Source organism: Oncorhynchus mykiss, chromosome 12 (assembly GCF_057628025.1).
Source record: "Oncorhynchus mykiss isolate SJ-2025 chromosome 12, ASM5762802v1, whole genome shotgun sequence".
Taxonomy (NCBI): Eukaryota; Metazoa; Chordata; class Actinopteri; order Salmoniformes; family Salmonidae; genus Oncorhynchus; species Oncorhynchus mykiss.
The window spans coordinates 2,535,513-2,551,178 of NC_143033.1; the positions used below are offsets into that span (position 1 = coordinate 2,535,513).

General features: G+C 44.0%; 1 protein-coding gene and 1 long non-coding RNA gene across 3 annotated transcripts in view; one reads left to right on the top strand and one right to left on the bottom strand.

Moving 5' to 3' along the window:
• Positions 1 to 15,666, top strand: part of LOC149979060 (uncharacterized) — a 519,908-nt gene that overhangs the window by 156,145 nt on the left and 348,097 nt on the right. The window lies entirely within an intron of this gene.
• The window catches only part of unm_sa34860 (un-named sa34860), a 180,599-nt gene that overhangs the window by 8,122 nt on the left and 156,811 nt on the right, over positions 1 to 15,666 (bottom strand). For both annotated transcript variants that reach the window (XM_036936733.2, XM_090191544.1), the window contains exon 15: positions 5,289 to 5,482. In XM_036936733.2, the coding sequence (XP_036792628.2) occupies positions 5,289 to 5,482 (194 nt within the window). The remainder of the gene's footprint in view (positions 1 to 5,288; positions 5,483 to 15,666) is intronic.

Here is a 15,666-nt window from a genome sequence, read left to right on the forward strand (position 1 = left end):
TGCTTTATCCGGACGTGGTTCTACAGGACCTCCACCAGCCAACCAGTAGTAACATTAACATGATGCTTTATCTGGACGTGGTTCTCCAGGACCTCCACCAGCCAACCAGTAGTAACATTAACATGATGCTTTATCTGGACGTGGTTCTACAGGACCTCCACCAGCCAACCAGTAGTAACATTAACATGATGCTTTATCTGGACGTGGTTCGACAGGACCTCCACCAGCCAACCAGTAGTAACATTAACATGATGCTTTATCTGGACATGATTCTACAGGACCTCCACCAGCCAACCAGTAGTAACATTAACATGATGCTTTATCTGGACGTGGTTCTACAGGACCTCCACCAACCAACCAGTAGTAACATTAACATGATGCTTTATCTGGACGTGGTTCTACAGGACCTCCACCAACCAACCAGTAGTAACATTAACATGATGCTTTATCTGGACGTGGTTCGTCAGGACCTCCACCAGCCAACCAGCAGTAACATTAACATGATGCTTTATCTGGACGTGGTTCTCCAGGACCTCCACCAGCCAACCAGTAATAACATTAACATGATGCCTTCTAATTGCAGTCGCTGTACTCATAATATACAGGAGAACAATCACCTTACGGCGAGGATAGCTGTTCTGCAAGTCCAGCTTCAGACGCAATCGTCAGGCAGGGTAATTTCAGTGTAGGAAAGGATGAAACAGCGTCTGTGCCACCAGTAAGTGCAGATATTAACGTTAGTATAAATCCCCTCGCACGGTCCCCGCAGCCGGACAACTTTCTCATGGTTTCTGGAGGGAAATGCTGTAGGAATGCTCAACCGGTGTCGCTCATTCAGCCGACAGAAACTTTCAACCGGTTTTCCCCATTAAGCAGCGAGTCGGAGTCAGAGGCCGAGCCATCTCTTGTCTCTACTCCTCCCGTTACGGGGTCTGAGATGCCGAAGCTTCCCACCATTAGCTCTGACAAATTCAAAACCCTAGTCATTGGCGACTCCATTACCCACAGTATTAGACTTAAAACGAATCATCCAGCGATCATACACTGTTTACCAGGGGGCAGGGCTACCGACGTTAAGGCTAATCTGAAAATGGTGCTGGCTAAAGATAAAACTGGCGAGTGTAGAGAGCATGGAGATATTGTTATCCACGTCGGCACCAACGATGTTAGGATGAAACAGTCAGAGGTCACCAAGTGCAACATAGCTTCAGCGTGTAAATCAGTTAGAAAGATGTGTCGGCATCGAGCAATTGTCTCTGGCCCCCTCCCAGTTAGGGGGAGTGATGAGCTCTACAGCAGAGTCTCACAACTCAATCGCTGGTTGAAAACTGTTTTCTGCCCCTCCCAAAAGATAGAATTTGTAGATAATTGGCCCTCTTTCTGGGACTCACCCACAAACAGCCTCCCAAAAGATAGAATTTGTAGATAATTGGCCCTCTTTCTGGGACTCACCCACAAACAGGACCAAGCCTGGCCTGCTGAGGAGTGACGGACTCCATCCTAGCTGGAGGGGTGCTCTCATCTTATCTACCAACATAAAGAGGGCTCTAACTCCTCTAGCTCCACAATGAAATAGAGTGCAGGCCAAGCAGCAGGCTGTTTACCAGCCTGCCAGCTTAGTGGAGTCTGCCACTAGCACAGTCAGTGTAGTGAGCTCAGCTATCCCCATTGAGACCGTGTCTGTGCCTCGACCTAGGTTGGGCCAAACTAAACATGGCGGTGTTCGCCTTAGCAATCTCACTAGAATAAAGATCTCCTCCATTCCTGCCATTATTGAAAGAGATCATGATACCTCACATCTCAAAATAGGGCTACTTAATGTTAGATTCCTTACTTCAAAGGCAGTTATAGTCAATGAACTAATCACTGATCATAATCTTGATGTGATTGGCCTGACTGAAACATGGCTTAAGCCTGATGAATTTACTGTGTTAAATGAGGCCTCACCTCCTGGTTACACTAGTGACCATATCCCCTGTGCAACCCGCAAAGGCGGAGGTGTTGCTAACATTTACGATAGCAAATTTAAATTTACAAAAATAAATACATGAAAATTATGTTTTCGTCTATTGAGCTTCTAGTCATGAAATCTATGCAGCCTACTCAATCACTTTTTATAGCTACTGTTTACAGGCCCCCTGGGCAATATACAGCGTTCCTCACGGAGGTCCCTGAATTCCTATCGGACATTGTAGTCATAGCAAATAATATTCTAATTTTTGGTGATTTAAAATTCACATGGAAAAGTCCACAGACCCACTCCAAAAGGCTTTCGGAGCCATCATCGACTCAGTGGGTTTTGTCCAACATGTCTCTGGACCTACTCACTGTCACAGTCATACTCTGGACCTAGTTTTGTCCCATGGAATAAATGTTGTGGATCTTAATGTTTTTCCTCATAATCCTGGACTATCGGACCACCATTTTATTACGTTTGCAATCGCAACAAATAATCTGCTCAGACCCCAACCAAGGAGCATCAAAAGTTGTGCTATAAATTCTCAGACAACACAAAGATTATTTGATGCCCTTCAGACTCCCTCTGCCTACCCAAGGACATCAGAGGACAAAAATCAGTTAACCACCTAACTGAGGAACTCAATTTAACCTTGCGCAATACTAAAAACTAAAAACTAAAAAGAAACTAGCTCCCTGGTATACAGAAAAAACCCGAGCTCTGAAGCAAGCTTCCAGAAAATTGGAACGGAAATGGCGCCACACCAAACTGGAAGTCTTCCGACTAGCTCGGAAAGACAGTACCGTGCAGTATCGAAGAGCCCTCACTGCTGCTCGATCATCCTATTTTTCCAACTTAAATGAGGAAAATATGAAATCTGAAATGTGTAGTGTGAAATGTGAAGTCTGAAATGTGTAGCGTGAAGGTTGTAATCTGAAATGTGTAGTGTGAAATATACAGTCTGAAATGTGCAGTCTGAAATGTGTAGTGTGAAATGTGCAGTCTGAAATGTGCAGTCTGAAATGTGTAGTGTGAAATGTGCAGTGTGAAGTGTGTCATCTGCTGTGGGATCAAACCACATATTCAATTACGAGGCCTCTAATTGGTAACCACAATTACAGCTGCCGCTAAAATGGAATTACACTGTTCTATTTAAATAGCCATATAACATTATTCCCAAGCAGAAAAATCCATAGTGCTAATGATTCCCAGGCTAGGAAACAACGGAATGGAACCACAGAGCAGAACATATTACCACTGAGCCAAGCTCCAACCAACCAATTTCTTATTTAACAGCACTTGCAATTATGTAAAGCAGTTCCTAAGATGCAGCATGATTCTTCCATGTGCATCAGTCCCAGCGATAGAATGAAGAACCACAGGGTAAATATTGACTAGGAGCTCTGTCTGAAAACCATGATACTGTGGAGAACACCGCTCTCTGCATGCTATTCCTAGAATTGGGATTCTTTTGTCTGATGCCACTTCTGCTCAGTCCAACCAAGTCCAACCAAGGGACAGGATATGGTGTGTGTGACAATATATAGTGTGTGTGTGTGTGTGACAGGAGATCGTGTGTGTGTGTGTGTGTGTGTGTGTGTGTGTGTGTGTGTGTGTGTGTGACAGGAGATATTTATATGTTACAACTGTCAACACCCTGATTTCCTGTGACGACCTTTTAGCTTCTTAGCCATTGAGCCATTTATACATTTATCCATTGAGCCATTTATACATTTATCCATTTAGCCATTTATCCATTTATTCATTTATCCATTTAGTCATTTATCCATTTAGCCATTTATCCATTTAGCCCATCAAAGCTTTCCGATGGCATAACTGGCTCACTGTCATCAGGGAGGTCACGTGTGGTTGAGAGACAGAGGACTCGAGATCAGAGAGGTCACGTGTGGTTGAGAGACAGAGGACTCGAGATCAGGGAGGTCACGTGTGTTTGAGAGACAGAGGACTCGAGATCAGGGAGGTCACGTGTGTTTGAGAGACAGAGGACTCGAGATCAGGGAGGTCACGTGTGTTTGAGAGACAGAGGACTCGAGATCAGGGAGGTCACGTGTGCTTGCGAGACAGAGGACTCGAGATCAGGGAGGTCACGTGTGTTTGCGAGACAGAGGACTCGAGATCAGGGAGGTCACATGTGTTTGCGAGACAGAGGACTCGAGATGAGGGAGAACACGTGTGTTTGAGAGACAGAGGACTCGAGATCAGGGAGGTCACGTGTGTTTGCGAGACAGAGGACTCGAGATCAGGGAGAACACGTGTGTTTGAGAGACAGAGGACTCGAGATCAGGGAGGTCACGTGTGCTTGCGAGACAGAGGACTCGAGATCAGGGAGGTCACGTGTGTTTGCGAGACAGAGGACTCGAGATCAGGGAGGTCACGTGTGTTTGAGAGACAGAGGACTCGAGATCAGGGAGGTCACGTGTGTTTGAGAGACAGAGGACTCGAGATCAGGGAGGTCACATGTGTTTGAGAGACAGAGGACTCGAGATCAGGGAGGTCACGTGTGTTTCAGAGACAGAGGACTCGAGATCAGGGAGGTCACGTGTGTTTGAGAGAAAGAGGACTCGAGATCAGGGAGGTCACGTGTGTTTGAGAGACAGAGGACTCGAGATCAGGGAAGTCACGTGTGTTTGAGAGACAGAGGACTCGAGATCAGGGAGGTCACGTGTGTTGGAGAGACAGAGGACTCGAGATCAGGGAGGTCACGTATACTTGCGAGACAGAGGACTCGAGATCAGGGAGGTCACGTGTGTTTGCGAGACAGAGGACTCGAGATCAGGGAGGTCACGTGTGTTTGCGAGACAGAGGACTCGAGATCAAGGAGGTCACGTGTGTTTGAGAGACAGAGGACTTGAGATCAGGGAGGTCACGTGTGTTTGAGAGACAGAGGACTCGAGATCAGGGAGTTCACGTGTGTTTGAGAGACAGAGGATTCGAGATCAGGGAGTTCACGTGTGTTTGAGAGACAGAGGACTCGAGATCAGGGAGGTCACGTGTGTTTGAGAGACAGAGGACTCGAGATCAGGGAGGTCACGTGTGTTTGCGAGACAGAGGACCCGAGATCAGGACGGTCACGTGTGTTTGAGAGACAGAGGACTCGAGATCAGGGAGGTCACGTGTGTTTGCGAGACAGAGGACTCGAGATCAGGGAGTCCTCGTGTGTTTGCGAGACAGAGGACCCGAGATCAGGGAGGTCACGTGTGTTTGCGAGACAGAGGACCCGAGGTCAATGCCAGTTAAGCAAGCAGTGATGTCCGTCACACCGACCTCAGTAAAAGTAACATGAACAAATCCATCCGTAAATCCTCCTTACCTGTGTGATGAGTTGACCAGGGCTTTGAGACTGCTGGGGTTGCGTATCAGTTTGTCTAGCAGACAGACGATCTCCTCAAACTTGGGTCTGCTGTTCCTGTCCTTCTGCCAGCAGGCCATCATCAGGTGGTACAGAACTACAGGACAGTCCATAGGGCCAGGAAGACGGTAGCTCTCCTCAACTGCCTTAATAACCTGGAGGGAGAGGTTAGGTGTTAGAGGTCAGGGGTCAGAGGTTAGGTGGTACAGAACTACAGAGATACGAGAGAGAGGGAGAGATAGAGACTAACTGAGAGGGAGAAGGTGTCTAACTAAAAGAGAGAGGGAGATAGAGAGGGGGAGAGAGAGTGAGGAGGCATCTTGCTAAGAGAGAGAGGGAAAGAGAGAGGGAGAGAGAGTGAGGAGGCATCTTGCTAAGAGAGAGAGAAAACATAAAACTGAAGAAAATTAACAACAATGAACAATGGTTTGATGAAGAATGCAAAAACTTAAGAAAGAAATTGAGAAACCTGTCCAACCAAAAACACAGAGAACCAGAAAACCTGAGACTATGCCTTCATTATGGTGAATCACTATAACAATACAGAAATACACTACGGAAAAAGAAGGAACAGCACGTCAGAAATCAGCTCAATGTAATTGAAGAAACCACAGACTCTAACCACTTCTGGGAATATTGGAAACCATAAAAACAAACACAAAGAGTTATCTATCCAAAATGGAGATGTGTGGATAAACCACTTCTCCAGTCTTTGTGGCTCTATGACAAAGAACAAACAGCAAAAAAAATATACATGATCAAATACAAATCTTAGAATCAACTATTAAAGACGACCAGAACCCACTGGATTCTCCAATTACATTGAAAATACAAACCCTGCAACCCAAAAAGGCTTGTGGTGTTGATGGAATCCTCAATTAAATAATAAAATATACAGACCACAAATTTAAATTGGCTAGACTTAAACTCTTAAGCCCCACTCTCTTCAACAAATATATCAACAAATTGGCCAGGGCACTTGAACAGTCTGCAGCACCTGGCCTCACCCTACTAGAATCTGAAGTCAAATGTCTACTGTTTGCTGATGATCTGGTGCTTCTGTCCCCAACCAAGGAGGGCCTACAGCAGCGTATAGATCTTCTGCACAGATTCTGTCAGACCTGGGCCCTGACAGTAAATCTCTGTAAGACAAAAATAATGGCATTCCGAAAAAGGTCCAGTTGCCAGGACCACAAAAATAAATTCCATCTAGACACTGATGGCCTAGAGCACACAAAAAACAACACATACCTCGGCCTAAACATCAGCGCCACGGGTAACTTCCACAAAGCTGTGAACGATCTGAGAGACAAGGCAAGAAGGGCATTCTATGCCATCAAAAGGAACATAAAACTCAACATACCAATTAGGATCTGGCAACAAAAACAAAAAAAGGACCCGTTCTAGAACCCATTGCCCTTTATGGTTGTGAGGTCTGGGGTCCGCTCACCAACCAAGAATTCAGTAAATGGGACAAACACCAAATTTAATCCTGCAAAAAATCCTCTGTGTACAACGTAAAATCCCAAATAATGCATGCAGAACAGAATTCGATCAATACCCGCTATTTTTCAAAATCCAGAAAAGTGCCGTTAAATTCTCCAACAAAGCCACCACCTACAGAGAGACAAACCTGGAGAAGAGTCCCCTAAGCAAGCTGGTCCTGGGGCTCAAACACAAACAGACCCCACAGAGCCCCAGGACAGCAGCACAATTAGACCCAACCAAATCATGAGAAAACAAAAAGATTGGAAAGAATTAACAAAACAAACAGAACAAACTAGAATGCTATTTGGCCCTAAACAGAGAGTACACAGTGGCCACTGTGACTGACCCAACAAGGACTATGTACAGACTCAGTGAGCATAGCCTTGCTATTGAGAAAGGCCGCCGTAGGCAGACCTGGCTCTCGAGAGAAAACAGGCTATGTGCTCACTGCCCACAAAATGAGGTGGAAACTGAGCTACACTTCCTAACCTCCTGCCCAATGTATGACCACACTGGAGACATGTTTCCACACAGACTCACAAAGAATTTGAAAACAAATGAAACATTGATTAACTCCTATATCTGTTAGGCGACATAGCACAAACGCTGTGGCACATTGCCATATGGAGCACAAACAACATTGTAAATACTATATATTACTATATACTATTATATTTATATTATATTATTAGTATTATTATAATACCTATATTCATCTGATTATTTATTTCCCATTTCATACTTCAAATACTTACACATTGTTACAACACTGGACAGAGGCAATAATATAACATGTCGATTCTTTTAAAACTGTTGTGAGTTTAATGTTTACTAATGTTTCCCTTGTTTATTATCTATTCCATTTTCTTTGGCAATGTAAACATTCAGGAAACGAGGCGCACGTCACACGTCACTACTTCACAGGGAGTAAAAAATTAATTTTTTATCAAAATGCCATGATTGGCTGAGGTAATGATGGGCTGCACATGCTGGGAGATGAGTTTGGATTGGTCTGCCATTTAGCATGCTTCTGTTTATAATGTGAGTTGCTCAGTATGTGTTTCTACTGCACCCTTTATGAAATATTTAACATTAGCCATCAAGAACTACAAAAGTTTTGCTACTTTTCTAAACAACATAAAGTAAGATGGCGCAGACAGACATGGAAGGTCTGCTTCTAGCTCCTAAGCAACTTTGCAGTAATTTTGTTGTGATTTCTTACATTATTAGCCCAGACAGGAATAAAGAACTCTCCGGGAAGAAGAAAGGGCGGCATTGTATGTTTCATGATTAACTACTCATGGTGTGATTGTGATTATGTACAGGAACTGCTTTTGTTCACCCGACCTAGAAGAACTCACAATCAAATGCCGACCATATTGATTCTCTTCGGTTATAGTCACAGCCGTGTATATTCCCCCTCAAGCCGATACCACGATGGTCCTCAAGGACCCTAACCCTAACCCCTAACCCTAACCCTAACCCCTAACCCCTAACCCCTAACCCTAACCCCTAACCCTAACCCTAACCCCTAACCCTAACCCTAACCCCTAACCCTAACCCCTAACCCTAACCCTAACCCTAACCTACTAACCCTAACCCCTAACCCTAACCCCTAACCTCCTAACCCTAACCCTAACCCCTAACCCTAACCCCTAACCTCCTAACCCTAACCCTAACCCTAACCCCTAACCCTAACCCCTAACCTCCTAACCCTAACCCTAACCCTAACCCCTAACCCTAACCCTAACCCTAACCTACTAACCCTAACCCCTAACCTCCTAACCCTAACCCTAACCCCTAACCCTAACCCCTAACCTCCTAACCCTAACCCTAACCCCTAACCCTAACCCCTAACCTCCTAACCCTAACCCTAACCCTAACCCTAACACTGGACTTTGTGCAAACTGGAAACAATATATCCGAAAGCCGCTGAGCACTTCAAGAAAGCACATTTGAGGAAAACGCTGCCGATATTCTATCATCAAATTGACTGTAGTACTCGTGCTTCAAAACTCTCGACCATTGTTACTCTCCCTTCCTAGAAGACCCTTCCCCACGCTCCCTTCAGCAAATAAGATCATGACTCCACTCTGCTCCTCCCTTCCTATAGGCAGAAACATAAACAGGAAGTACCCGTGCTAAGGTCTATTCAAAGCTGGTCTGACCAATCGGTATTCATGCTTCATGATTATTTTGATCACGTGGACTGGGATATGTTCCGGGTTGACTCTGAGAAATATTATTTTTTGCTAATTCCTGTGGTATATTCAATTTACTGGACATGATTTGGAAAGCCACACATCTGTCTATATAAGGTCTCACAGTTGACAGTCCATGTCAGAGTAAAAACCAAGCCACGAGGTGGAAGGAATTGTCCGTAGAGCTCCGAGACAGGATTGTGTCGAGGATCTGGTGAAGGGTAACAAAACATTTCTGCAGCATTGAAGGTCCTTATTTAACCAGGTATTTATATACATAACCCTTTATTTAACCAGGTATTTATATATATAACCCTAACCCTTTATTTAACCAGGTATTTATATATATAACTCTAACCCTTTATTTAACCAGGTAGGCCAGTTGAGAACAAGTTCTCATTTACAACTGCGACCTGGCCAAGATAAAGCAAAGCAGTGAGACAATTTTTTTAAATTGATGTACAATGTGTGCAAATGTAGGGAGATAAGGCAGAGGAAGAGTAGGGAGATAAGGCAATAATAGGCCATAGAGGTGAAATAATTACAATTTAGCATTAACACTGAAGTGTTAGATGTGCAGATGATGATGTGCAAGTAGAGATACTGGGGTGCAAAAGAGCAAGAGGATAAATAACAAAATTGGGATGAGTTGGGTGTGTTATTTACAGATTGGCTGTGTACAGGTACAGTGATTGGTAAGCTGCTCTGACAGCTGATGCTTAAAGTTAGAGAGGGAGATATAAGACTCCAGCTTCAGTGATTTTTGCAATTCGTTCCAATCATTGGCAGCAGAAAACTGGAAGGAAATACAACCTAAGGAAGTGTTGGCTTTGGGGATGACCATTGAAATATACCTGCTGGAGCGCGTGCTACGGATGGGTGTTTCTATGGTGACCAGTGAGCTGAGATAAGGCAGGGCTTTACCTAGCAAAGATTTATAGATGACCTGGAGCCAGTGGGTTTGGTGACGAATGGGTTGAAGAGCATGCATTTAGTTTTAGCATTTAAAAGCAGGCCACAGAAGGAGTGTTGTATGGCATTGAAGCTCCTTTTGTAGGTTTGTTAACACAGTGTCCAAAGAAGGGCTAGAAGTATACAGAATGGTGTCGTCTGCATAGACATCATTGATATATACAGAGAAAAGAGTCGGCCCGAGAATTGAACCCTGTGGTACCCCCATAGAGACTGCCAGAGGTCCGGACAACATGCCCTCCGATTTGACACACTGAACTCTATCTGAGAAGTAGTTGGTGAACCAGGCAAGGCAGTCATTTGAGGAACTAAGGCTATTGAGTCTGCTGATAAGAATGTGGTGATTGACAGAGTCAAAAGCCTTGGCCAGGTCGATAAAAACGGCTGCACAGTACTGTCTTTTATCAATAGCGGTTATGATATCGTTTAGTACCTTGAGCGTGGCTGAGGTGCACCCATGACCAGCTCGGAAACCAGATTGCGTAGCAGAGAAGGTATGGTGAGATTCGAAATGGTCAGTGATCTGTTTGTTAACTTGGCTTTCAAAGACTTTAGAAAGGCAGGGCAGGATGGATATAGGTCTGTAACAGTTTGGGTTTAGAGTGTCACCCCCTTTGAAGAGAGGGATGACCGCAGCAGCTTTCCAATCTTTAGGGATCTCAGACGACACAAAAGAGAGGTCAACAGGCTAGTAATAGGGCTTGCAACAATTTTGGCGGATCATTTTAGAAAGAGAGGGTCCAGATTGTCTAGCCTTGCTGACTTATGGGGATCCAGGTTTAGCAGCTATTCAGAACATCAGCTGTCTGGATTTGGGTGAAGGGGAAGGCAGGGGGGGCTTGGGCAAGTTGCTGCAGGGGGTGCTGAGCTGTTGGCGAGGGTAGGGGTAGCCAGGTGGAAAGCATGGCCAGCCGTAGAAAAATGCTTATTTCAACTATCGATTATCATAGATTTATCGGTGGTGACAGTGTTTCCTATCCTCAGTGCAGTGGGCAGCTGGGAGGAGGTGCTCTTATTCTCCATGGACTTTACAGTGTCCCAAAATATTTTGGAATTAGTGCTACAGGATGCACATTTCTGTTTTGTTCCTGACTTCCCTGAAAAGTTGCATATTGCGGGAGTGTTCGATGCTAATGCAGAACGCCACATGATGTTTTTGTGCTGGTCGAGGGCAGTCAAGTCTGGGGTGAACTAAGGGCTATATCTGTTCTTAGTTCTACATTTTTTGAATGTGGCATTTGCTTATTTAAGTTGGCAAGGTAAGCACTTTTAAAGAACAACCAGGCATCTTCTTCTTGCTGAAGTGTTTTAGGGAGCGTTTGACAGTAATGAGGGGTGGTTTGACCACGGACCCATCACGCACGCAGGCAATGAGGCAGTGATCGCTGAGATCCTGGTTGAAGACAGCAGATGGCAAGTTGGTCTGGATGATATCTAAGAGGGTGCCCATGGTTACGGATTTAAGGTTGTACCTGGTAGGTTTCTTAAAAATGTGTGTGAGATTAAGGGAATTTTGCTTAGATTGTAGGACGGCCGGGGTGCTAAGCATATCCCAGTTTAGGTCACCTAACAGAACGAACTCTGAGGATAGATGGGGGGCGATCAATTCACATATGGTGTCCAGGGCACAGCTGGGGCTGAAGGGGGTCTATAACAAGCGGCAACAGTGAGAGACTTGCTTCTGGAAATGTGGATTTTGAAAAGTAGAAGATTGAATTGTTTGGGCACAGACCTGGATAGTATGACAGTACTCTGCAGGCTATCTCTGCAGTAGATTGCAATTCCGCCCCCTTTGGCAGTTCTATCTTGTCAGAAGATGTTATAGGTAGGGATGGAAATTTCAGGATTTTTGGTGGCCTACCTAAGAGCTTCAGAATACCTCTGTGGAGATGGGAGAACCTTCCAGAAGGACAACCATCTCTGCAGCACTCCACCAATCAGGCATTTATGGTAGAGTGGCCAGACAGTAGCCATTTCTCAGTAAAAGGCACATGACAGCCCACTTGGAGTTTACCAAAAGGCACCTAAAGGACTCTCAGAGCATGAAAAATAAGACTAAGTTTGTATTGGAAGTAGTATGAGTTTATATTATTCATTGTTTAGCTAGCTAGCTACATGTCTAAACAAAAGACTCCACTACGCCAGATGATTACATGACCCATCAAGTTAGCCAGGTGTGTCTGGGGATGATTATGGCTATCTATTGTATTTCATGAACATGTGTTTAGACAATAGCGACCCATCCACTTAGCTAGATATGGCTAGGGGCGGCAGGGTAGGTAACTAGTGGTCAGAGCATTGGACTAGTATCCGAAATGTTGCGAGTTCAAATCCCCGAGCTGACAAGGTACAAATCTGTTGTTCTGCCCCTGAACAAGGCAGTTAACCCACTGTTCCTAGGCCGTCATTGAAAATAGGAATTTGTTCTTAACTGACTTGCCTAGTTAAATAAAGGCTATACATTTTTTTTTTAAGGGTGTGGTTATAGCATTTCATTCACATGACCAATCAATTTAGACCAGTATGTCTGGGTAAGAATCATCTAATATTTAGAAAATGTTTATCTGGACACTTTCTGTTTTTGATATTGCTACTATGAAAACATGCCAGTAACCATTTCACTGTACTGTTTACACCTTCTGTATCCTGTGTCTGCAACAGGAACACCTTCTGTATCCTGTGTCTGCAACAGGAACACCTTCTGTATCCTGTGTATGCAACAGGAACACCTTCTGTATCCTGTGTATGCAACAGGAACACCTTCTGTATCCTGTGTCTGCAACAGGAACACCTTCTGTATCCTGTGTATGCAACAGGAACACCTTCTGTATCCTGTGTCTGCAACAGGAACACATTCTGTATCCTGTGTCTGCAACAGGAACACCTTCTGTATCCTGTGTATGCAACAGGAACACCTTCTATATCCTGTGTCTGCAACAGGAACACCATCTGTATCCTGTGTATGCAACAGGAACACCTTCTGTATCCTGTGTATGCAACAGGAACACCTTCTGTATCCTGTGTCTGCAACAGGAACACCATCTGTATCCTGTGTATGGAACAGGAACACCTTCTGTATCCTGTGTATGCAACAGGAACAGGGTTGGAGAGCCCATGGCATACAGAGTACTGCAACAGGAACACCTTCTGTATCCTGTGTATGCAACAAATAAACTTAGATTTTATCTGATATAGTGTGTGCTTACTGAGACGTGAAGAACAAGATGACGTGAAGAACAAGATGACCTGCACCAAAGTCATATTAGGATATAGGCCAAGGACTAGTTTTACCCAGAGTTTTTCCTTACTGTAAACTACTACAACTTTTACCACTTTTGGTCTTGAAATCTTTGGTTGTTTACTACACTTTCTTATTCTGTTTAGCACATATCCTCACATGTGAATCCTTAAAGAGATGGAAGGGGCCAAGGCTTAAGAGCGTGTGAGCGATGCTGAATGGGTTTAGACAAAGAGGAGCTCTCCAGTAGGTGGAGAGGGACAAAAATAGGGACCATTTCTACAGGGCCATATCTCAAATAAGGACTATTTCTCAAAGTGAGGTTCCAAGTTTATCAACTTTGAAAGCAGAATTACTTTCCCATTGTTCCTCAACTGTAGTGTATGATATACCATTTTCTAGCTCTGAGTCTGTAGTTTTATCTAATGTAAAAAACACAATTTCAAATGTTGCTACATTCGGTCACATATGTTTCCCATACCAATAAAGCCCTTTGAATTGAAATGAGAGAGAGGGAGAAGGCATCTAACTAAAAGAGAGAGAGGGAGAGAGGGAGAAGAAGTCTAACTAAAAGAGAGGGAGAGAGGGAGAAGGCGTCTAGCTAAAAGAGAGAGATGGAGAGAGAGGGAGAATGAGTTTAGCTAAAAGAGAGAGAGGGAGAGAGGGAGAATGGGTTTAGCTAAAAGAGAGAGGGGGAGAGAGAGGGAGAATGAGTCTAACTAAAAGAGAGAGAGGGAGAAGGCGCCTAGCTAAAAGAGAGAGAGGGAGAGAGAGGGAGAATGAGTCTAGCTAAAAGAGAGTTAGGGAGAGAGAGGGAGGCGTCTAGCTGAAAGAAAGAGAGAGAGGGAGAAGGCATCTAGCTAAAAGAGAGAGAGAGAGAGAGGGAGAATGAGTCTAGCTAAAAGAGAGAGAGGGAGAGAGGGAGAATGAGTCTAACTAAAAGAGAGAGGGAGAATGAGTCTAACTAAAAGAGAGAGAGGGAGAAGGTGTCTAGCTAAAAGAGAGAGAGGGAGAGAGAGGGAGAATGAGTCTAGCTAAAAGAGAGTTAGGGAGAGAGAGGGAGGCGTCTAGCTAAAATAAAGAGAGAGAGGGAGAGAGAGGGAGAAGGCATCTAGCTAAAAGAGAGAGAGGGAGACAAACACCTGCCTGGAGGTGACAGCATTCCCTCCCACATATGCCCCCCTAGGCACAACTATGACAACATAACCAACAAAAACGGGTCACAACTCCTGCAGCTCTGTCGCACGCTGGGTATGTACATAGTCAACGGTAGGCTTCGAGGGGACTCCTATGGTAGGTACACCTATAGCTCATCTCTTGGCAGTAGTACTGTAGACTACTTTATCACTGACCTCAACCCAGTGTCTCTCAGAGCGTTCACAGTCAGCCCACTGACACCCCTATCAGACCACAGCAAAATCACAGTCTACTTAAACAGAGCAATAATCAATCATGAGGCATCAAAGCCAAAGGAACTGAGTAACATTAAGAAATGCTATAGATGGAAGGAATGCAGTTTGGAAACCTACCAAAAAACAATTAGGCAACAACAAATTCAATCCCTTTTAGACAATTTCCTGCGTAAAACGTTCCGCTGTAATAGTGAAGGTGTAAACTTGGCAGTAGAAAATCTTAACAGTATATTTGACCTCTCAGCTTCCCTATCAAATCTAAAAATCTCAAATAGAAAACCGAAGAAAATTAACAATAATGACAAATGGTTTGATGAAGAATGCAAAAATCTAAGAAAGAAATTGAGAAACCTGTCCAACCAAAAACATAGAGACCCGGAAAACCTGAGTCTACGCCTTCACTACGGTGAATCACTAAAACAATACAGAAATACACTACGGAAAAAGAAGGAACAGCACGTCAGAAATCAGCTCAATGCAATTGAAGAATCCATAGACTCTAACCACTTCTGGGAAAATTGGAAAACACTAAACAAACAACAACAAGAAGAATTATCTATCCAAAATGGAGATGTATGGGTAAACCACTTCTCCAATCTTTTTGGCTCTATAACAAAGAATAAAGAGAAAAAACATATACATGATCAAATACAGATCTTAGAATAATCTATTAAAGACTACCAGAACCCACTGGATTCTCCAATTACATTGAATGAGTTTCAGGACAAAATAAAAACCCTCCAACCCAAAAAGGCCTGTGGTGTTGATGGTATCCTCAATGAAATGATCAAATATACAGACAACAAATTCCAATTGGCTATACTAAAACTCTTTAACATCATACTTAGCTCTGGCATCTTCCCCAATATTTGGAACCAAGGACTGATCACCCCAATCCACAAAAGTGGAGACAAATTTGACCCCAATAACTACCGTGGAATATGTGTCAACAGTAACCTTGGGAAAATCCTCTGCATTATTATTTACAGCAGACTCGTACATTTCCTCAATGAAAACAATGTACTGAG